This window comes from Trachinotus anak, unplaced genomic scaffold, assembly GCF_046630095.1.
Source record: "Trachinotus anak isolate AG129_WGS33_773 ecotype Australia unplaced genomic scaffold, CSIRO_AGI_Tana_v1 ptg000012l, whole genome shotgun sequence".
NCBI classification, from domain to species: Eukaryota; Metazoa; Chordata; class Actinopteri; order Carangiformes; family Carangidae; genus Trachinotus; species Trachinotus anak.
In genome coordinates, this window is record NW_027273863.1 from 19,344,342 (window position 1) to 19,368,128 (window position 23,787).

Sequence of the window (23,787 nt, forward strand, 5' to 3'; positions counted from 1 at the left end):
CCCTCGGTCTAGGGTACATGCCCGATTCAAGGTGCGTTTAGTTCGTCTCCAGTTAGAAGAGCAGCATGAGTTTCAAATCTGGAGGGAGCTGGAATTGGAAAAAGCTGGAGGCAAAGACAGCCATTAAGATGCGCCAGCTAAAGCTGCAAAGAGATGCTGAGCCCTTCTGCTAATGCAGTTATTGGATGCAGCCTCTGTTTTTGATGTAAGAGGTGGGTGATATACAGTCCACCCATAGCCAGGCTAAGGGTGAAAGGCAATGTTTCTTCTGCCAGAAGTCTGATCATTTAATCACTGACTGTTCAGTGTGGAAGTATAAGGTATCTGCTCCAAAACAACCAAAGGGTGTGGGATTAGGTAAACCTGTGTCCCTTGATGATCCCGCCACTGCCCCTCAACTCCCTGATGAATGTTTTAAACCATTCATCTTTAAGGGGTTTGTGTCTCTCACAGGGAAAGTTGAGGAACCGGTGCCCTGTGACAGTGCTGCGGGACACTGGTGGTGCGCAGTCCCTCATTCCTTCCAGTGTGTTGCCGTTTGGTGCTGGTGAGCCAAGCAGTGTGGTGAAGGGAGTTGGTACGAGCGTTGCACCTGCACCGCTTCATGTTTAGTCCCAGCGTGTGATGGCTTGGAGCAGAAACATCCTGTGGCTAGTGGTGGTGCTCCAACCAGAGTTCAGGCCTGTAAGAGAACTCAAGATTGTGGCCTGTGCAGTTCTCAGCTTGTTCCAGCCTTGTCAGAGGGTTTGTTGCCCTCTGCTGGTGTGCTGGGGAACTGTCTGTCCGAAATGCCTGAATCTGCAATGAGAAGTGGAAAAGCTTCTGTGATACTGCCCCTGTGTTGTGGCACACGTAACCAGGGCTGTGGTTTTTCTGGTTGTCTTGGTACTGGGTGTGTGTGTGTGTGTGTGTGTGTGTGTGTGTGTGGTGGGGGGGGTCTGGCTGTTTCCGCAGTTGCCAAGTATGGCCTGTGTGTGGAGGTGGATGAAAGGTTGGAGAGGATTATGCAATCCTCCCGGGTACCTCCTGATATTGGTACCATAGTGGCTGGGAGCCATATGACTGGTTGTGGAAGGCGTTTCTGCAAAACCTTTTTCATGGTAGTTGCACCACTCACCAGTCTGTGTGGCTCCACTGTCCCATTTGTGTGGACTAGAGTACCAGTGTAGATTTGAGGCTGCTCAATCCCTCCTGTCTGGTGCTTGGTTGCTTCTAACTTTTTTTTTTTCCGCTTTTTCAGTTAGAAGCTGATGTGTCTGTGGAGGTGGTACTGTTGCCAGCCTGGAGTATAAGGAGGATTGAGGAGGCCTGGTCAGGGCCAGTGGGCCAAGTGGTAGTGTGAAGACTGTGTGTAATTGAAATAGTGTTCATGTGTTACTCCGTGTGGCTGGGAGGGTGCTTTCTATGGTTTTAACATATAGTTTTCTGGTTGTTTTCTTTCTTTTCAGGTGTTGCCGGCTTCACCTGTTTCCTGCAGTTTGTTTTCTGTTTCTGTTGAAGGATCTTGGTTTACCTAATTTACTATATAATAAACCTTACCTTGTTTTCCTGGTTTCCTTTCTCCCCAGTTTATTCATTTTGTTACTTCCCCACTCCCCTGGATCACTTGGGGATGTAACAGGTATGAAGTTGGATATTAAATACACAAAATAGATTTTATAAAAGTGTGTTACATTTATTCAATTTTTCATTTAACCCAAACCTCACCTCCTCAATCCTCCTAATACTGTTTAGTGTTTTTGTAGGTGCCACTCTCTGTGGCTGGGAGGGTGCTTTCATTTTAACATACAGTTTTCTGGTTGTTTTCTTTCTTTTCAGGTGTTACCAGCTCCACCCGTTTCTTGGAGCTCGTTTTCTGTTTCTGTTGAAGGATCTTGGTTTACCTAATTTACTATATAATAATAATAATAATAATAATAATAAAACTTACCTTGGTTTCCTGGTTTCTTTTCTCCCCGGTCTATTCATTTCGTTACTTCCCCACTCCCCTGGATCACTCGGATGTAACTGGTATGAAGCTGGATATTAAATACACAAAATAGATTTAGTTTATTACATTTATTAAATTTTTCAGTTAACCCAAACCTTGATCTGATCTTGAACCAACAAGGGCTTTTTGTACATGACCCTGATCAAAAAATGAACCACAACACTGACATCACAAAGACAAATAATGTCATCCTAATGATCGGCGCATCAGATTAGAAAAGGCTTCTGTGTTTTATCCTAAAAAGCCCTTACAAGCTAAAGTTCTCATTGAATGTGGGGGAGGTTTCTCCATTAGACTTGCTGCAGTATACACAGAACTGGAGCTTGGAAAGAAGCGAAGTAAAAGATCACGTGATCAAGCCCTATAAAGACAAAGCAGTTTAAGTAGTTCATGATTTATTTTTATAACAGCTGAATAGTTGATCACATGGTTGTTCAGGTCTCAGCTCATCACCAGGCCTTCGAATCAGTTATGAGATCAAATAAAACTTCAGAATATGAAGTTCTGTTCCGTATTATTCTGTGAAACTCCATTAACTTTGCTGGAAAGACTGTAAAATAAAAAATATTACCTTTGTAGCTGTTGTGCACTAAATGTGATAGATTAAAGTGAAACTAATAACGAATCTATTTTAGTTGGGTCATAAATCTGATTGCATGTTGTAAATAACATAACACACCCTGTCTCTCAAACAGCTCCTCTTTGTGTAATACAGTAAAACTGGAAATAAAACTTCCCTCTTGACCTGCTGTTCAACACGTATCAAGCTCCACCCTGTCAAGGTGTGTCTTTGTTTCCTCCACCTCACAGATCTGAAGTAGGAGGATGGGTGTAAACAACACGTTGTGAACTGCAGGAGATGTTCAGTCTCACTCACTGCAGCAGGTGAACAAGAGCAGAGATCTGTTTCCTTCAGAGCACAGAGATTGTTTCTGTCCAGAGAAAGTGAAACTGTTTGACAGTGACTCTCAGGAGGTGAAATGGCGCAGCAAGGAAATCAGCTGGACCAAGAAAAATTCTGCTGTTCAATCTGTCTGGATCTACTGAAGGATCCGGTGACTATTCCCTGTGGACACAGCTACTGCATGAACTGTATTAAAACCCACTGGGATGGAGAGGATCAGAAGAAAAACCACAGCTGCCCTCAGTGTAGGAAGATCTTTACACTGAGGCCTGACCTGGTGAAAAACACCATGTTGGCAGATTTAGTGGAGGAGCTGAAGAAGACTGGACTCCAAGCTGCTCCTGCTGATCACTGCCATGCTGGACCTGAAGATGTGGCCTGTGATTTCTGCACTGGGAGAAAACTGAAAGCTGTCAAATCCTGTTTGATGTGTCTGGTCTCTTACTGTGAGAAACACCTCCAACCTCATTATGATGCAGCTCCATTAAAAAAACACAAGCTGGTGGAGCCCTCCAAGAAGCTCCAGGAGAACATCTGCTCTCGTCATGATGAGGTGATGAAGATGTTCTGCCGCACTGATCAGCAGTGTATCTGTTATCTCTGCTCCATGGATGAACATAAAGGCCACGACACAGTCTCAGCTGCAGCAGAAAGGACTGAGAGGCAGAGAGAGCTCGAGCTGAGTCGACAAAAAATTCAGCAGAGAATCCAGGACAGAGAGAAAGATGTGAAGGTGCTTCAACAGGAGGTGAAGGCTATCAATGGCTCTGCTGATAAAGCAGTGGAGGACAGTGAGAAGATCTTCACTGAACTGATCCGTCTCACGGAGAAAAGAAGCTCTGATGTGAAGCAGCAGATCAGATCTCAGCAGGAAACTGAAGTGAGTCGAGTCAAAGAGCTTCAGGAGAAGCTGGAGCAGGAGATCACTGAGCTGAAGAGGAAAGATGCTGAGCTGAAGCAGCTCTCACACACAGAGGATCACACCCAGTTTCTACACAACTACCCCTCACTGTCACGACTCAGTGAATCTACAGACTCATCTAGCATCAATATCCGTCCTCTGAGGTACTTTGAGGATGTGACAGCAGCTGTGTCAAAGGTCAGAGATAAACTACAGGACATTCTGAGTGAGACATGGACAAACATCTCACTGACAGTGACTGAAGTGGATGTTTTACTATCACAACCAGAGCCCAAGACCAGAGCTGGATTCTTAAAATATTCACAGGAAATCATGCTGGATCCAAACACAGCACACACACATCTGTTATTATCTGAGGGAAACAGAAAAGCAACATTTATTAGTCAACAACGGTCTTATTCTAGTCATGCAGAGAGATTTACAAACTGGTATCAGGTCCTGAGCAGAGAGAGTCTGACTGGACGTTGTTACTGGGAGGTGGAGTGGAGAGGAAGAGTATTTGTAGCAGTTGCATTCAAGAATATCAGGAGAACAGGGAGCTCAAATAAATGTGCATTTGGATGCAATGACAAATCCTGGGCATTAAATTGTTCCCAAAACGGTTATAAATTTTGGTTCAACAAAATCAACACTCCAGTCTCAGGTCCTCAGTCCTCCAGAGTAGGAGTGTACCTGGATCACAGTGCAGGTATTCTGTCCTTCTACAGTGTCTCTGAAACCATGACTCTCCTCCACAGAGTCCAGACCACATTCACTCAGCCTCTCTATGCTGGACTTGGGCTTTGCTCTTCTTATGGAGCCACAGCTGAGTTGTGTAAACTCAAACAGACAAAGGTTGTTTAAGGTGCAGTTGGTTAAAATCTGTATTTTAGTTCATCACTTTATTTTGTCTCCATGTTTGTTACTAAAAGCTCATTGCTGTTGTGTTTCTGCAGTGCACACAGATCACCTGTCAATCAAACATTATGGGTGGTACTTTGACCTCTTCTCATGTATTGTTGTGTTGATGTTTGAGTTTCTTTAGGTGGGGCTGCAGCTGTGGAGGATATCACTGCTCATGATGAATGTTCTTCAAATGTTTGTTGAATATTTGTGTTGATGTATTTGTGTGTTGTTGTTTCCCTTCCACTGCATGGGCCTCAACAGAGAAATCACCAGACCTTCCTTTATCACAGATATCTTGTTCTCACTGTGTAAAGACAGAAATCTATAATTACATTTACATTGATGTGTTTGTCAGAACAAATGTTGTTGTTCAAATCAACTTACAAATAAGGTCCATGAGGTTTTATCAAACTGTAATTTTCATGATAATAATCAATGAGGAGATGATTGATTATTTTCCTTTCCATGTCTGAGATTCAGGTGAAACAAACTGATTGTGTGGATGAGGTGAATCTGTTCATGAAATCACTGAACAAGAGTCATTTAACAGATTCAATGCATGAACAAACTGAAGGTTTATGTCACTAATAAAACTGTTTTTACGAAAGAAGAAATCAATTAATTTATTGTCTTCTATCTTCCATCTTTCCCATGTGACCTGAATACAAAATCAGTGTTACAGAGTCTAACTCCTGTGAACAAACTGACACAGTGTGATATTACATATATTTAAATGTGTCTTTACTGATGTTGTTTTAAGCTTCCAAAGGCTGAGTGAAGTTTTTACTCCTCTTCCTGCAGTGAACATCACAGCAGGTGAACAACTGAAATCTGAAAACTGATGCACAACACAAGAGGGCGCCTTCATCCTGCTGACCAGGGATGTAGAGGAGGTTTCTGGAAATGGTTTTTGAAACACACTTGGTTAAACCTTTGAACTGCAAAGAGATTGTGAGTATGTGTATGTGTGATTTCTTTTACTTTATCCATTTAAACTCTGTAATGTTTGTGATCAATGAAAGAACCTTGGGAGTGATGGGCTGCTGTTGTTTAGATTCTTTCTTCTCCACTTTGGTTCCCTTGTCTGGATTTATCATGAAGAGGCTCCTGTTAAGGTAGAAGGACACTTGAATGTAGCAACAAACAGTCATTGTGATCATCACTGGTTCTGTGGATGATCAAGACATTAACTGACTTTACACTTTAAATACAGCTTCAGATCAATGGTGAGCTTAAATTGACTTTCATCAACTGTTATGATCATATCAGTACATTACAAGCAGTGGTTTGAAAAATCACATGTGGCAGAGTCTGCTCTTTGGTATTGTTTCATGCTGAAGTGGTGTGTGTGTGTGTATGTGTGTGTGTGTGTGTGTGTGTGTGTGTGTGTGTGTGTGTGTGTGTGTGTGTGTGTGAGTGTTATGTCCTCGGCCCCTCCCCTTTTTCCAGCAGGTGAATCAGAACAGCTGTACCTGGTTTCACAATCAGAGCCTGGAGTATAAGGAGGATTGAGGAGGCCTGGTCAGGGCCAGTGGGCCAAGTGGTAGTGTGAAGACTGTGTGTAATTGAAATAGTGTTCATGTGTTACTCCGTGTGGCTGGGAGGGTGCTTTCTATGGTTTTAACATATAGTTTTCTGGTTGTTTTCTTTCTTTTCAGGTGTTGCCGGCTTCACCTGTTTCCTGGAGTTTTTTTTCTGTTTCTGTTGAAGGATCTTGGTTTACCTAATTTACTATATAATAAACCTTACCTTGGCTTCCTGGTTTCCTTTCTCCCCAGTTTATTCATTTTGTTACTTCCCCACTCCCCTGGATCACTTGGGGATGTAACAGGTATGAAGCTGGATATTAAATGCACAAAATAGATTTTATAAAAGTGTATTACATTTATTCAATTTTTCATTTAACCCAAACCTTGATCTTATCTTGAACCAACAAGGGCTTTTTGTACCTGACCCTGATCAAAAAAATGAACCACAACACTGACATCACAAAGACAAATAATGTCATCCTAATGATCGGCGCATCAGATTAGAAAAGGCTTCTGTGTTTTATCCTAAAAAGCCCTTACAAGCTAAAGTTCTCATTGAATGTGGGGGAGGTTTCTCCATTAGACTTGTTGCAGTATACACAGAACTGGAGCTTGGAAAGAAGCGAAGTAAAAGATCACGTGATCAAGCCCTATAAAGACAAAGCAGTTTTAGTTGTTCATGATTTACTTTTATAACAGCTGAATAGTTGATCACATGGTTGTTCGGTTCTCAGCTCATCACCAGGCCTTCGAATCAGTTATGAGATCAAATATAACTTCAGAATATGAAGTTCTGTTCCGTATTATTCTGTGAAACTCCATTAACTTTGCTGGAAAGATTGTAAAATATGAATAATATTACCTTTGTAGCTGTTGTGCACTAAATGTGATAGATCAAAGTGCAACTAATCTATTTTAATTGTGTCATAATTCTGATTACATGTAGAAATTAAAGATGACACACCCTGTCTCTCAAACAGCTCCTCTTTATGTAATACAGTAAAACCTGAAAAAAACTTCCCTCTTGACCTGCTGTTCAACACGTATCAAGCTCCACCCTGTCAAGGTGTGTCTTTGTTCCCTTCACCTCACAGATCTGAAGTAGGAGGATGGGTGTAAACAACTTGTTGTGAACTGCAGGAGATTTTGAGTCTCACTCACTGCAGCAGGTGAACAAGAGCAGAGATCTGTTTCCTTCAGAGCACAGAGATTGTTTCTGTCCAGAGAAAGTGAAACTGTTTGACAGTGACTCTCAGGAGGTGAAATGGCGCAGCAAGGAAATCAGCTGGACCAAGAAAAATTCTGCTGTTCAATCTGTCTGGATCTACTGAAGGATCCGGTGACTATTCCCTGTGGACACAGCTACTGCATGAACTGTATTAAAACCCACTGGGATGGAGAGGATGAGAAGAAAATCCACAGCTGCCCTCAGTGTAGGAAGATCTTTACACTGAGGCCTGACCTGGTGAAAAACACCATGTTGGCAGATTTAGTGGAGGAGCTGAAGAAGACTGGACTCCAAGCTGCTCCTGCTGATCGTTGCTATGCTGGACCTGAAGATGTGGCCTGTGATTTCTGCACTGGGAGAAAACTGAAAGCTGTCAAATCCTGTTTGATGTGTCTGGTCTCTTACTGTGAGAAACATCTCCAACCTCATTATGATGCAGCTCCATTAAAAAAACACAAGCTGGTGGAGCCCTCCAAGAAGCTCCAGGAGACGATTTGCTCTCGTCATGATGAGGTGATGAAGATGTTCTGCCGCACTGATCAGCAGTGTATCTGTTATCTCTGCTCCATGGATGAACATAAAGGCCACGACACAGTCTCAGCTGCAGCAGAAAGGACTGAGAGGCAGAGAGAGCTCGAGCTGAGTCAACAAAAAATTCAGCAGAGAATCCAGGACAGAGAGAAAGATGTGAAGGTGCTTCAACAGGAGGTGGAGGCTATCAATGGCTCTGCTGATAAAGCAGTGGAGGACAGTGAGAAGATCTTCAAAGAGCTGATCCATCTCATCAAGAAAATAAACTCTGGTGTGAAGCAGCAGATCAGATCCCAACAGGAAACTGAAGTGAGTCGAGTCAAAGAGCTTCAGGAGAAGCTGGAGCAGGAGATCACTGAGCTGAAGAGGAAAGATGCTGAGCTGAAGCAGCTCTCACACACAGAGGATCACACCCAGTTTCTACACAACTACCCCTCACTGTCACGACTCAGTGAATCTACAGACTCATCCAGCATCAATATCCGTCCTCTGAGGTACTTTGAGGATGTGACAGCAGCTGTGTCAGAGCTCAGAGATATACTACAGGACATTCTGAGTGAGACATGGACAAACATCTCACTGACAGTGACTGAAGTGGATGTTTTACTATCACAACCAGAGCCCAAGACCAGAGCTGGATTCTTAGAATATTCACAGAAAATCACACTGGATCCAAACACAGCACACACACATCTGTTATTATCTAAGGGAAACAGAAAAGCAACATTTATGAGTGAACAACAGTCTTATTCGAGTCATCCAGACAGATTCACTTCATGTCTTCAGGTCCTGAGTAGAGAGAGTCTGACTGGACGTTGTTACTGGGAGGTGGGGTGGAGAGGAGGAGTTTCTGTAGCAGTCGCATACAAGAATATCAGCAGAACAGGGAGCTGGGATGAATGTGGATTTGGACTCAATGACAAGTCCTGGGCATTAAATTGTCACCAAAACAGTTGTACAATTTGGTTCAACAATATCAGCACTCCAATCTCAGGTTCTCAGTCCTCCAGACTAGGAGTGTACCTGGATCACAGTGCAGGTATTCTGTCCTTCTACAGTGTCTCTGAAACCATGACTCTCCTCCACAGAGTCCAGACCACATTCACTCAGCCTCTACATGCTGGACTTTTACTTACATGGTGTAATGGAGACACAGCTGAGTTGTGTAAACTCAAATACACAAAGGTCATTTAAGGTGCAGTTGGTTAAAATCTGAAGTTTAGTTCATCACTTTATTTTGTCTCCATGTTTGTTGCTAAAAGCTCATTGCTGTTGTGTTTCTGCAGTGCACACAGATCACCTGTCAATCAAACATTATGGGTGGTACTTTGACCTCTTCTCATGTATTGTTGTGTTGATGCTTGAGTTTCTTTAGGTGGGGCTGCAGCTGTGGAGGATATCACTGCTCATGATGATTATTCGTCACCTAAACTCAAATTTCTCCACATGAAAATATAAACTTCACTGTGCTCTAAATGTTTGTTGAATATTTATGTTGATGTATTTATGTGTTGTTGTTTCTCTTCCACTGCATGGGCCTCAACAGAGAAATCACCAGATCAGATATTTTATTCTCACTGTGTAAAGACATAAATCTATATTTACATTTACATTGATGTGATTGTCAGAACTAATGCTTTTGTTCAAATCAACTGACAAATCAGGTCTATGAGGTTTTATCAATCTGTAATTATCATGACAATAATCAATGAGGAGATGATTGATTATTTTCTTTTATATATCTGAGATTCAGGTGAAACAAACTGTGTGGATGAAGTGAATCTGTTCATGAAATGACTGAAGAATAGTCATTTAACAGACTTTACTGATTCAATGTGTGAACCAACTGAAGGTTTACATCATGAATAAAAATGATTTTACTAAAGAATAAATCAAATTTTCTTGTCTTTCATCTTTCCCATGTGACCTGAACGCAGCATCAGTGTTACAGGGTCTGACTCCTGTGCACAAACTGACACATTGTGATATTACATATATTTAAATGTGTCTTTACTGATGTTGTTTTAAGCTTCCAAAGGCTGAGTGAAGTTTTTACTCCTCTTCCTGCAGTGAACATCACAGCAGCTGAACAACTGAAATCTGAAAACTGATGCACAACACAAGAGGGCGCCTTCATCCTGCTGACCAGGGATGTAGTGGAGGTTAAAGCTCCTCAGCTCAGTTTGTCCACATGTTTCAGATCATGTTCTTAATCTGATAAGAAACTTTAGTATTTATTACTATAGAGAGCTTCAGATATGAGTCAGACTGGTGTAACTGTGTGAGACACTTGGAAGGGGTTGGAAAACTGAAGACAGTTTATTCAAAGAGATTCACACACAGAGGATGAAATAAATGGGGCCTATATGTCAGTATGTTTGAAGAGGAAAAGGTAAAAGATAAAATATTATTCTAGTAACCCAGAAAAGTCTGAGAATTCAGATAGCAGGAATACAAAGATGCAGTAGTTGAGGTATAATAGACAAAGATGCATTGCTGAGATGAGAGAACAGAAAAGAAAACCTTGCTGTTTGTTCATGAAGCAGTTGTAATTTAGAGTTGCAATTTAACTCTGTGATTTTACACAGTTTTCAGAATACGAAATTCCCTTATTTAACAACAAAATATTAGGATTAGTTTAAAACAAATACACATCAGCTGAGCAGCACTTTTAACCTTTAATATTTTAAACATACATATCATTTTCTCCAGGTGAAATATACCAGAATCTGACAGTATCTGTTTTCAGAAGAGTTTCCAGTGAAACTTTAAAATAGTTATTATTCACATGTGGGCCTACACATAATATCAGGACAATTAAAGGTATTTTATTCCGCATAGACTACTCCATGGGCCTCAGTACTGCTGAATCAGAGAGTAGAGCTCTGTGAATCTGCCAAGTCACAGTTAAAAACAACAAAGTCAAATAACTGACCGATTAAACCTTCACAATAAAAGTACCAAGGAACAGTGGATGTGAAGGAAAACACACACAAAATATGGGGAAAACTGTTCACTGTTGCTCTGAAAATACCACGTAGTATTATGGATACAGTAAATGTTGTGATCGTCATTATTGGGTAAAAACAATATCAAATCCAGTGGTGTGCCGTCAGGGCAAGCATGACAAGTAAGTGCCCAGTTAAAGCTGAAAATGGACATCAATCAGAACAATACTGCAGTGGAAGCGATATCTCTCCTTACACCTGATCTCAGAACAGCTGTCTGTCTGTCCCATAAAGAATCAGATGCATGTATGCATTCATCATGTAATTTACCGCCCTCTTGTGGGGGCAGCAGGGTATTGTCCCTGCAAGCAAGCTTGCCTTCTAGCTGTTGAACCCATTAATGTATTGTAAGACCTAAGCTAAAAGAAAAGGGTTTGAGGAAGTTCCTGTGTCTCCCCTGTGCTTTAACTACAGTCCAGACGATGATCCAGGGAAGGTTAAAAACACTGAGGTGGGAAATACAGGATTCTACATTGTAACTGGAGTCATTGTTGGTTAATGGTAAATATATTGAAGATTACCATAGAAGTGATTTTAGGTATTTTTTCTCTATACTGCACATAATATATATTATATTTGATATATTTTGTGTCAGTTCAGGAGGATAATCCTAAAACTTCGTCAGACAGGAAGGAGAAAGGTGAAGATGTCCAGGCAGAGAGCAGCAAAATGGAGGACAGACTTTCAGCACAGGAAAGACAGGCAGCACAAAATCAAGAGACAGGACAGGCCCTGAGTTCATGAGAGATTTGCTGCTACCACTGTCATGGAAAGGTATGTTTTAGTCTGGTTAGATGGCTCTTTGGTTCTGCTCGCCTATCTGTAAAAGACACTTCATTTTTTGAAGACTGACCAAAAAGCTCTAAAATTGTCTAATCTATTATTTAAAGAACACATCAATTTTTAAATCAACCTTAGTTACTTCATAGATTTTTTTCTCTCCCCTTAAAACAGCAGGAGCTCCAGTGAATTGTGGCTCTGATTACAAACTCTGACGAAACACATGAACTTAAAAGCAGTTGTTATTATTTGTTTTTATTTACCAGTCTTCTTGTGTTTTATCTTAAATTTTTCATTTAGCCTACATACTCTGTACAAACACAATAAAAACAAGAAATAAATGGTGTTTACAAATCTTCCAGTTTTGTTTTGTTTGTTTAGTTTTTTTTTTTTTTTTATCAAAGTTGTAGAATCGGCTATAATATGGGTTTGTCAGTAGGGGTTTTATTTTGAAAATGGACCACATTAAAATTATATTTTGGCTGAAAATAAAAAACAGAAGTTCCAGGAGACAAAACAGAAACGTGTTTATGTCTGCTATAAAATTGACATTTGAATTACTGTGTGATAAAAACAAGTTGAATCCACTTATAGTTTTCACTTTGTATCTGATTTCTCCAGATTACAGTTAGTTCTCTAGTTCTCCAGATTGCAGTGTACAGTACTTTGACGTTTATTTTGGAAATCCACACCGGATGTTCTATGCCTACCTGCTGGTCCATTGACAGTGAGCGGTCGAGCCTCCAGCAGCAGCAGCAGCAGCAGCAGCAGAAACGCCCTGCATCCTCTCTCCTCTCCTCCTACATCCATCCACCTTCCGGCTCTACTCTGCTCCTCTACCCGCGGAGGGACAACGCTGAACGGGAAGAGGAACCAAAGAAGACATGGCCTTTTAGCACCTGAGAGAATAACCCCAGAAGAGACATGAATCCTTTGGCTTTTTCCTTCCTCCAGCACCTCCTCCTCTTGCTCCTCCTCGCTTCCCTGAGCTGCTTCCCCGCGTTTGCAGACAGGAGATTCGGTGGGTACATTTACGGTGATCATTTTCTTAATAATAATGCGACCGGAGCAGCATCTCCGGTGCTCCTCGGAGACATTATGCAGACAGACCGGAGGAGCCTTTTTCTGTGCCTGATCTGTGTCAATGTTGTATCAGCGGAGCTGCCAGGAACCGGCAGGCTAGTTCGCTGCAGCTTCACCTGAGCCGAGGAAAAACAAACACTGTGATCCTGCAGTAAGGTTTAAGCAGAAAGATCCACTGCAAATCTACAAAACCTCACAGGAATATTGTCAGAGCACCGTAAAAGCCACAGCTGTGCGCCGCGGAGGAGCTGCACGTCAGTAAACTGCAGGATGGAGTAAATACAGGGAAATTAGCCTTTATGATATTAAGTAGGCCTACGTCTGTCATCCAGCACTGTTTGAAACAAAAACTAAATGATTAAAAAAATATATAAAAGATGACAATAAAAAACGATAATAAAAGATCATTTTAAAAACTATTTTTAATCCTGTAAATTATTCATAGAACTCAATATATAAACTTTGCATTAATCAAAAATATCTAGAATAAAATAACAAATGGTATATACAAAATAATACAGAAACAGGATGCTAAACTTTGACAAGAAGGATAAATAAATAAATAGTATGAAATATTCAAACAATTTGAAATGGTTCAGGAATGCCATAAGTCAAATACAGAATAAAATAAAACTAGATACAGCATGTGCTCAACTGATATATACAAAATGAAATATAGAAATAAAATGGCAACACATTTCTAGTTAATATAAAATATAAAATGAAAGTAAATAAATAAAATCAATAAAAAGCTAAATGAATTTAGAAATTAGTTATGAGTAATGCTATTTACAAAATACAAACAACAAAAATATTACAAATTAAATATACAAAATAAAATGTAAAATATACATAGTGTCATAATACTAGTTGAAATACTAATGTAGAAAAAAAGGATTAGAATAAATAAGGTAAAAAAACAGAAATGATGTGGGGACATGATTAAAATTATAATTTTACAGCAGTAACAGATATTCAAACTCAATAATAATAGGCGGAGGTGGGTCTGTGTACACTCACTTGTAGATGAGAGGAGGCAACAATAGTCTGTGATAACATCAAAGCGGAGCAATGAAAAATGAGCTTATACATACAGCTATTGATCAAATGTGTGTGTGTGTGTGTGTGTGTGTGTGTGTGTGTGTGTGTATGTGTATGTGGTGACTGTAGACATTTATTTATTTTTCTCATGCACAGAGTCTATAAATAGCTGATGCCTAATATTCCCCCACTGATTTGAGAATCGGAGCCTGTAGGATGACTGATGCAGAGATGTGTTGTAGAAGACGGTGAGTGGAGGAGGAAGAGCAGGAAGAAGCTTGTGCTGGGAGGGAGGAGATGTATGTGTCCAGACTCCCCTCCTCCTCCTCCTCCTCCTCCTCCCCCTGTCTTCTTCAGATTACATAACCAGCAAACAGAGAGTATTGCAGCCACAGGATAGACTCAGCTGAGAAGGCGAGCAGCAAAACAACAGAGAGGCTGGCAGAGTGGCTTTCAGTCCCTGTTTACACTCTTAGAAACAGACATCTATTCTACAGTAGGTTAATGTGTCTGTAGTGTTTCTGATGTATATGGTTCAGTAATCATATTTATACAGTCATCCTGCAATAACCCTACGGGGTCTTTTAGTTTATTGTATAGTTTTGACATTTCTCTTCACTGTGGAGCTGAAAATTCACTATAGTTCTGTTGACTAGCTCAGACAAGCAGAGAATTACGGTTATGTAAATTGACATTACTGTGCTTTACTGTTACATTATTGTATCATGTGGCAGTGGTTTCTAACCTGTCTGACCCAAGGTTATATTACCAACAGGGCAAAGGGGAGCAACTGAATAGGGGGCCCTAGACCCTGAGGGGCCATCCACTGGTTTTAATTAAATATAAATATGCTCAGTTATTCACACTAGTGTACAATATCGACTAAAGTGGGATGTGCATTGTTAGCTGATTATCTGGCCCTGTCTTGTGGTGAGGCCCTGTGTCAAAAGTCTAGCGTAAACACCTTTATATAATTTTAGTTTATATTGTGCTCACAAAGCCTTTCTAAATAAAGTTGAGTTCAATCAAAATTGCCATAAATGAAGACATAGTCAGCATTGTCTCAGTACAGGTCGTCGGTTGCACAGGACTCAATTGAGAACTTAATGGTGGCAGCAGTGTTCATGTTCAGAGAGTGGTTGGTGCAGGGCCTTTTACCAAGGGGCCCCTTCACAGGTTAATCTGACCATGGTTTGGCCCCATGAAGGTTCCCCGTGGAGTTTTAGACCACTAGTAGCACTGTGGAAGTGGGATACTGTTTTGTTTGTAAAATGCACACACACAGGGACGTGAGTGGCATGACTCATTTCCTATTCCACTGATTTACAGTGACATTGGCAGTGATGAGTTTCAAACAATGTGCCAACATTCAAAAGACCCTGTAGGTTTTTCATCCCCATCTACCCTCTGATACAACCCATAGCAGTGCTGTGCCCCTAACAACAACAACAACAACAACAACAACAACATGGTTAAGTTTAGGGAAGGATCATCACGGTTACAAAAATAAAAATGAGGCTAAGATTAAAAAAACAACTGTCATCATGGTTAAAAGAAACAAAGTTGAGTTTTGGTTTGAGACAGGAAACAAACAGCGGTCTGACATGTGAAGATCCAGTGTTTTGTTGACCCATCCATAAGTTTTAAGTTTATATCGTGAACCTTTTAGCAAACAGTTGCTTGACTACACATGAGGCAGTTATGGAGCAACATTGTCATTCATTTGCAGTTGTATTTATGTAATGATTTTAAGTTTTGTATTCCCTCTTTTTTGAGCTTCCAGAGTGGTGAGAGCGAACCATAAGAATAATATTGCGGGTTGAACAGCTAAACTTGCTATAAAGCTCTGTAAAATCGATTTGGTCATGATGACTTCTGTTCCAGTCTGGGTCAGTTGGCATTGACAGTGAGCAGATAAAATTATATTGGGTTATATGTAAATATTTTTATTTTAAGTATCCCCAGTTGCAGCCAGTTGCTCTTATAAAGATTTTTTTTACTTGTTTGATATATGGCTGAAATCAGTTGTGTTTCTCACCTCCAGTTCCCCCTGTAGACTATACTGACCCATACGTCTCTCCATCCAAGATCTGACCAAAACTAGCCTTTTCAGTGCAAATTTCACTGCATATGGACGCTGCAAGCTTCAGGTTGTCATCCATGTTTCTTTTGCTACAAGGACATTTGACAGTTGGCATGGTTGTTGCAGGCTCATCCACCACCAGAAAACCAGTCATTACGATCCAGTGCCTCAGTGCTCCAAGCTGGTGGAAGCACTGCTCTGAACAGTCTCTGTAGCTTCCAGCTCATCTTCAGGTTTGGCCTTAGCTGAAGTGGCATCACCTACATGAGACATTCCCTGTTTTGAGACTATTTTAACAACCCCCATAAAAAAATAGAAAATAAAATAAAACTTTAAACATTGATTGTGTGAACTGAAAAGTGGAGTGGAGTGAGAATCCCTATACATATCTTCCAGTGTTCCTTAAAGGAACTGTATATTAAAATTTTTAATCAAAAGTGACTTTATAGAGACCTTGTGCACATAATATTCTCACAATATTCCAAAGTTCCTGTAATATCCCTTCAGGGACTCACAGTGGCACTCTGAAGTGAGGATATTGTGGCCTTATAGTACTTTATGGACATTTTTAATCTCCTGTGGTGCTGCTGTACACCAATCATAATTCTCATAGCAGTGAAATATTCATGAGGAGCTACAGCACTCAACCGTGAGTTCACATTGACCTTGTTGCATTTCATGGTAGTTTAGACTTAGTTTGGGTTGATCCAGAAGAAAATGATCAAAATAAGGGAAACAACAGATTAAGGAGCAACAGTGAGTCTTGAACATCTCTGTGTTTGAGCAGCTCAGCTGATTGCTTTTTCATGGCTCACACGGGTCTTATTTAAATGTGTGGGGACTCTCAAAATGCACAATCTGCTTGTGTAAAGTCAGAGAGGTTTCCATGCCTGGAATAGTTAACGCAAATTAGATATTAGAAGCGGAAAGTAGTTTGACGGTGAAGCAGCACACCGGAAGGAAAGAGTGGGCGGACAGATACAGTTACCTCCAGCTCTGAAGATGATCTGGGTTCAGTTTCCATTCCCAGAGAAATCATCAGTCTCAGAATTTGTTCAGAGCAAAAACCTCAGCGTAACGTAAACAGTCTGTTTGAGCTTTAACGAATGTGTTCATGTCACTGCCATTTCACACAATATCGTCTAACTGTGTTTACATTTTGGTTGCTAGGACCAAAAGCCAGTGGTTTTAACTATGGGTCATAATAACTTGCTTGTTTGACCAATGGTGATCTGGTGCTAAATTGCAGGGCCGCACAGGAAAAGATGCATTTTCTTTGTTTATAATGAACATAGATGACATAAAAAAATTCTGTTTCTCAGTTTGGCAACTCAAGTTTGTTTATTGTTTAAAATCATCAAAAATGCAATAAAAGTGATGTTCAAGGTGTCATTATTATCCCAAGAAACCACATCACTGACAGTTTTTTCTTACGCACCTTAAATCTTTTGCACTGGATTATTTGTGCTGGATGATGAAGTGCGAGAGCCAGCGAGTGGGAATGCTGCCCAGTCGAAGCATCTCGTGTCACCGTTTATGTTTTTGGGTTTCAGTTTATTTTTCTGCTGAGTGTTTTGGCAGCGAATCTCTTCACATGTAGAGACGGAGCCTACCAATGTTATTTCTGTCAGAACAAAGTTCCAGACAAATGACTTATAATTAAGAAATATAAAAATTCCATTCCAAAATTATGAAAACCATAATTAATGAATCAATCAATGTGGCAAAAGATCCCAAAGGGATGTCTGTATATTTCCTGTTTCCTGTAATCTGATCGATGGTGATATAAAACAGAGAGGAGAAGCAAATCCTCACATTTGAGAAGCTGGAACCAGAGAATGTTTTGACATTTTTCCTTGATAAATAACTTACATGATCAATTAATTATCATGATTTTTGTTGATTGACTAATCTACAAAAAATAATCAAAATTTATAGATAGACAGATCTAGAGCTAAAATATTTTGTACTCTCATTGCAGGAGATTTCTCTCGTGTATATTTTATAACCCTCTGATTTCAAAATGAGGCTGCAGCCAAACACTGTTTATTCTAATGAGTATTTAGCTGTAATGACTCTAATGTCATTCAGTTTGTAAATGACAGGCAGGCATTTCTCACTGATTTGTTACTTTCAGTCGCTCTTTACTGATCTATAGCCTGTCTGTGTGGTCTTGTCAGCTGCTGTTTGTCCATACCGTGATTTGTGTTTATTGTACTTTATTGTCCATGCTGTCACAGTGTGTTTTCATTGTAAAACCACTCTGTGTGACTCTGTGAGCCAGATTTTCCCTTGTGGGTTTTGAACCAGAGACTGCGTTCAGCTCAGGTCTCCTAATCATTAATCTGGACTCTGGAGAAGGTCACCGCTGGTTTGCCTGGTGTGACCGTCGCCATGGCAACGCTCATTAACATTTTATTCATGCTGATTGGTTGGTCGGGTCGGGGGCAGAGCTGCTGAGCTGCTGACGTGGTTTACTGTAACTGTGCTCTAATACATGTGGGCACAGGACATGGACACAGGCAGGTGTATGAGTGCTGTTATGTCACAGCAGATGAGCAATCTCATTGGTCAGAAATGCAGTTGTTGTAATAATAATAGTAAAAATAATAATAATAATAAACTTTATTTATATAGCACTTTTCATACACAGAATGCAGCTCAATGTGCTTTGACATATATATTGACATATATATTGTCTATATATAATAATGCATAATATATATAATAATAGATAATAGATTTCAACATTTCTTTTTTTGTGTCTGTGTTAATTCTTGTTCTAAGGATAGTTATGCACAAAGAACACACTACATACATGTACATATGTGGGGGGGGGGTACGGTGGGGGTTTTGTTTACCAGGCTGTTATACAGTATATGAAGAAAACTATATACTAAGAAAACGTTCAGTGCTTTATTGCAGATGTTACTCAGTGACTTGATATGGATCAATAGATTGATCAATCTGGATCAAGGTTTGGAGTGAAGCTGAAAGTGTGATGAACAGCCTGTCACTCTGCTTCTGCTTTGTTCTGCCTGCTGCAGGCTGCTGTGCCTGGCCGTGTTGATCGGTGTCTCCTCGTGTTCTGGTTTCTCCTCACTGTACAGGTGAAACCACATCTGTTCGGAGCATTTATCTCAGTGAAACGTGTCTGTTTGGCCCTGCAGGGTTTATTCTGCTTCCTGCTGAATCACCCAGTGCTGTTTTGCTTTTAAATCTTTAAGCATCATTTCACATGACAGTGACCAGAGATTGAGCTGTCGCTGTCATGTGAAACGATGCTATCTGTGATGAAAAGTATTTCTCGTAGAAACTGACAACCTGAAAATTTCAGGTCATACTTTTGAAGGCATAGGTCTACATTTTGTTCATCAATTATAATAACATAATTGCTAAGTCAATTGCTGTGATTCAGAAATGTACTTTAAACACTTGCTTTTCTAGCAAGTGTAGCTTTCAAAACACCTACACTTAAGGTTTGGTAAAAGATTGTGATCTTGGTGAATGTTGAAATAGGGAATATTGAGGCCTAATATGAAACTCAGTCTCCAGAATCATAATAATGTTGTCTTTGCACCATCCAAGCATCTACTCGAACAGCTTTTTTCAGTGATATTTGTCCATTTTTGTACATTGGACACTCAAAGGTTTATGAAAGTATTGGGTGCTAATGTTTGAATTATTGGTATGGCCCCCGATGTGCCTTATGATGCTGTGATGACAAGACTGAAGGACACTTGTGTCCTTACCAACTTTGTAACCAAAACTATGCCCTTCCTGTGCAATAAGAAATTATCACCAACGTTTCAGGTGCACTTGCTGTCTATTTTAGCTCTGGAAAACATGTCTTTGCAAGCTCAAATTGTTAGTGAAAGTTATATTCTTCAAGCAGTGTTAAGACATGGCATTATTCAAACTTTAACAAAGTTATATGACACCAAAGTGATTAAAGATGTTCACATGTTTACACCCCAAAACATGTAATCAAACACTTTCAGGGAAAACCCAGCACTGCAGGTGATTTACTTTAGCTCCATGAAAGAGTAACATTGAATCTATGCTGGAAAAATCTAAACTCCTCCTCTGAGAGCTACGATAAAAGACAGTTCTGAATACAAAACTGCTGCTTCATTCAACCAGATGGATGGATCAGTTCTTCGGCTGTGAACGATCAGTGGAAGATAAGAAGAGCGGAGGATGAGAGGAAAGGGATAAAAGGATGAGGGACGAGGTTGTTTTGTCGCTGCAGGAGACAGAAGATGGGAAGACAAAGAGAGATTACTGCCAATTTAGGCCCAATGCTGTTTGCACACACATCCTAATTGAGAGATGGATTTCCTCTGCTGCAACAGAAAAAAAGATCAAATACTGCTTTTGCTTCCAAATCCTTTATTTTGTGTTGGTCTAAATTGTCATGTTGTTGTGATTGATCATTTTTGTCGGAGCTGAGCCTCGAACAAATTGGATTGTTGTCATCTTAAAAAAAAAAAAAGGAAACAATTTGCATGCATGGTACAAAACAGAAAACACATCTCCTACACACATATATAGACAACACACAGACACCCAATTAGGAACCCCCCTTTTTTGATCAGCCATGGGAAAAACCTGAAAGTGAGTCAGCTTTTAGACGTACTAAAAATAAAACTACAAAGGCAGGGAACGCTTTTAAAAGGCTCGGTCCTTTTCCTCCAGTCTGCGACCCCGACTTGTTATCAGTGTCCCAAAATGTAAACACGCCTGCAGAGATAACATTGTATGGTGAAAAACAGTAAAGGTCAGTGCGGACACTTGAAGAAGTAGAAGTCATTTTTTTTGTAATAAAGTCAGTTGTCATACAGTGACACTGAGAGAGAGGCAGAGAACCAAAAGTGGACAACTAAACTTAATATGCACCAATTAATTGGCTGTTTGCTAAATTCCTGAGCACAACTTCATTTGTTTTTGTTTTATGAGTTGATTTGACAGTGACAATTAATGTGCATTAATCAACAAAAGGCAAAATTTTAAATAAGCCTAATTTAGGTTAATTACCATGCATATTTCCCGACCAGATACTGAAAAGAAAGCCTGAAAATAGGATAAAATGACATATCTGACAAAATGTATATACACCACTTAATAACAGTGCCAATAAGAGTGCCACAGAGATGATGTATTTTTGTAGGCCAACTTTTGTTAGCGTCACTCTGGTTCCGTCAACAAAAACAAACAAAAAAACAGTGGGGTTTTTACATGCACCTTGTATATGATTTGTTCAGCAGGATAATCTTCACTATGAACACCACAATTAAAAGCTAATGTTTGGCTGTAAACCAACCACACCACGGTCCCATGACTTCAACTTCACCACCACCAAACTTCCAAAGTGTAGTTTGATTTACTGCTGACCTCCTCTACAAAAGCCTTCACTCTTAGAAGGTTAGTAGTACTTTGCAAAAATGAAAGTATAAACATAACAAGGCTGTAGAGGTGGACTGGTGAGTAGATGGTAGTAGTTTTTTGCTCAGCGCGATGATGTTTAACGTCCTCAACAACCTCTGTAGCCTCATTTAGGGAGTTGTTAGCAACCGGCCTTTTTTAAGACACATAAAAGCTTGAAGAAATCACGACTGGGGTATTTACTGATGTATTTAATGTGTTAGAATAAAATGTGAAAATGTCTTGAGCTTGTGTTTACCACAGACCGTACTGTCTACAGTAGCACCCTAGTGTTACTTCCAAAGCCACGGACGAGCATATCACTAGCTAACTATGCTATTCTGGAGGATTACTTCTCAGGCGACCTTGGAAAAAGCTTTGCTCAGGACACATCCTCTATGTGGGAACCCATCCTGGATCCTAGATTACAGCAGAGTTTAAACCAACATTTGCAACTTTATGCTGGTCTTTATTTGATTTGGTAAAAGTTAATCCGTTCAACCTTTAGTAAATAATAAAGAGTTTCTACCATCTCATAGAGTTAGCAAGCTTAGCTACGCTAGATCTGCAATCTGCATTCAAAGCCCTTGTGCCAAATTGTTGGGACCAGTTTTAATTGCAGATGAATGGTGAATTTTTCTCTAGACTTAATACTGTGGAAATATGGATTGTTCTTTATTTCTCTGAGGTAACATCTTACACCTACTCCTACATAATCATTGCATGTAGTCAGAAACCCAATTTTATATGGTCAACTGCATGAACTGGATGATAGTAGAGAGAGGGCCACTCTAAGTACCCCACTACTGTTTGCTTATGTAGTGTATACATTTTTGTATTTTTTTGGTCTGAAATTTGGTGCAAAATCTGACAGACTGCACAACATATTTGTGATGTAAGTTCTCACAAACACAGTTGAGAACCTGTAGAATATTAATTTTTCATTTTCATGTCAATCCCCACATGGACAGACAGTAGAGAGAAGTTTACATGATCAGTTAAATCATTGGTTTTATCGCTTAGGTTGACCGCTCTCAGTTTAATCATTGTCCCTCTTGCACGGCAGCAGCAGGTGACAGATGGTATTGTGGGAAATGTGGTGGCTTGTCTCGTCATCGCGCGCAGCTTGTAATGGCCCTGCCAGAAGGCAATAAAGGCCACAGCCTGGATGCTGCTCTTTGCTCACAGGGTGAAGCTGATTGAAATTCTGTCCCTTTCCGTTTCGCCGACGGTCTACACTGCAGTACCGCAACCTATTTTACACTCTGCTGGCGTAGAGGGATGAAACCACAGAGCAAAAAACTCAGGGTGGCAGCAAAAGTCCAAAAGCCATATCGTCCACTTCTAGCTGGCTGGAGAACGCTCTCATCTGGAAGTGAAATGGAAAAAAGGAAATTAAAAAAATTTAACTTTTAAGGAACTTGGCTCCACTTTGGCACCTATAACTTCAAAAATTAGTTTATAATCTATAACAAAAATCAATATCATCCTTATGTGCACTGTAACCCTGGGCAAGGAGGGAGGTTTGTCACCTTATTTGGGATGGCAGCTGACCAACCATACATAGTCTGAAGGCACAAAGAATCACAACTCCATGTGTTTAAACCATTTTTAGATCCCAGTATCAGCTTATTTTGTAAAAAGGGTGCATACATGACTGAACTGTGAAATTTCAAGTTTTAAGAACCAAAAACCAATTCAGCTTATTTATACATCTCTCTCGGGATTATCTCTGGAGCTCTAGTAACAACAGGTCAGTGAGGATCTGAGGCACTAAGAACAAAACAAGTTGAAGAACAGTAGTAAAACTAATGATAACAACTATGAAACATAAAACATGAAAGAACTGATCTCATTAAAATAAAAGAGAATCACTATTTTAAGAATGCTGAGAAAATAATTGCTGCATGAAAATATAAACACATTTAATTGAATTCATCTGCTGCTTTGATCACTTTCCTAAGTAATCATTTTACTGGATGTGAATAAAAATTCTTCTGTGTTTTTAAAATATTAAATCGTGAACATCAGGAAACATTTTTTGCAAAAATACGTATGCAGTATTTTGCATTCAAATGTTATACCCTTTCTGTTGGAAGCCTCTGTGTATTGCATTGCTCACTTGTATATTTTTGCTCTTTTGGAGACATTGGCCCAAATGCTGCATGAAGTCCCCAAAGCTGCTGTAATGAAACTCTGACTCTATGTAAACATCATGTTTCTTGCTTTTAACAAGGATGTGCCTGCTGGAAACTACTGTGATTACTGCCTATTTTTTCCACTGAGATGTAAACAAATAAAGCCTTCGGGTGATTCTCCCTTTCATTACACCAAAACAGAAACATAAAGGATGCCCAACCAACAACACAACCTTATGGC

At 40.0% G+C, this 23,787-nt stretch overlaps 3 protein-coding genes across 3 annotated transcripts in view; all 3 read left to right on the plus strand.

Annotated features, from left to right (window-relative positions):
* The first annotated feature begins 2,881 nt into the window (after positions 1-2,881).
* On the plus strand, positions 2,882-5,704 carry LOC139628519 (tripartite motif-containing protein 16-like). The gene has a single exon (XM_071490238.1). It carries the CDS (start codon positions 2,971-2,973, stop codon positions 4,657-4,659), a length of 1,689 nt encoding a protein of 562 aa, XP_071346339.1. The 5' UTR covers positions 2,882-2,970; the 3' UTR covers positions 4,660-5,704.
* Positions 5,705-7,097: 1,393 nt separating this feature from the next.
* On the plus strand, positions 7,098-9,881 carry LOC139628520 (tripartite motif-containing protein 16-like). Its single transcript, XM_071490239.1, has one exon. The coding sequence runs from the start codon at positions 7,495-7,497 to the stop codon at positions 9,181-9,183; it is 1,689 nt and encodes a 562-aa protein (XP_071346340.1). The 5' UTR covers positions 7,098-7,494; the 3' UTR covers positions 9,184-9,881.
* Positions 9,882-12,490: 2,609 nt separating this feature from the next.
* LOC139628518 (receptor-type tyrosine-protein phosphatase N2-like) overlaps positions 12,491-23,787 on the plus strand; it is a 221,637-nt gene continuing 210,340 nt past the window's right edge. The window contains exon 1 of the mRNA XM_071490233.1: positions 12,491-12,798. Coding sequence (XP_071346334.1) covers positions 12,702-12,798 — 97 coding nt within the window. The 5' untranslated portion in view covers positions 12,491-12,701. The remainder of the gene's footprint in view (positions 12,799-23,787) is intronic.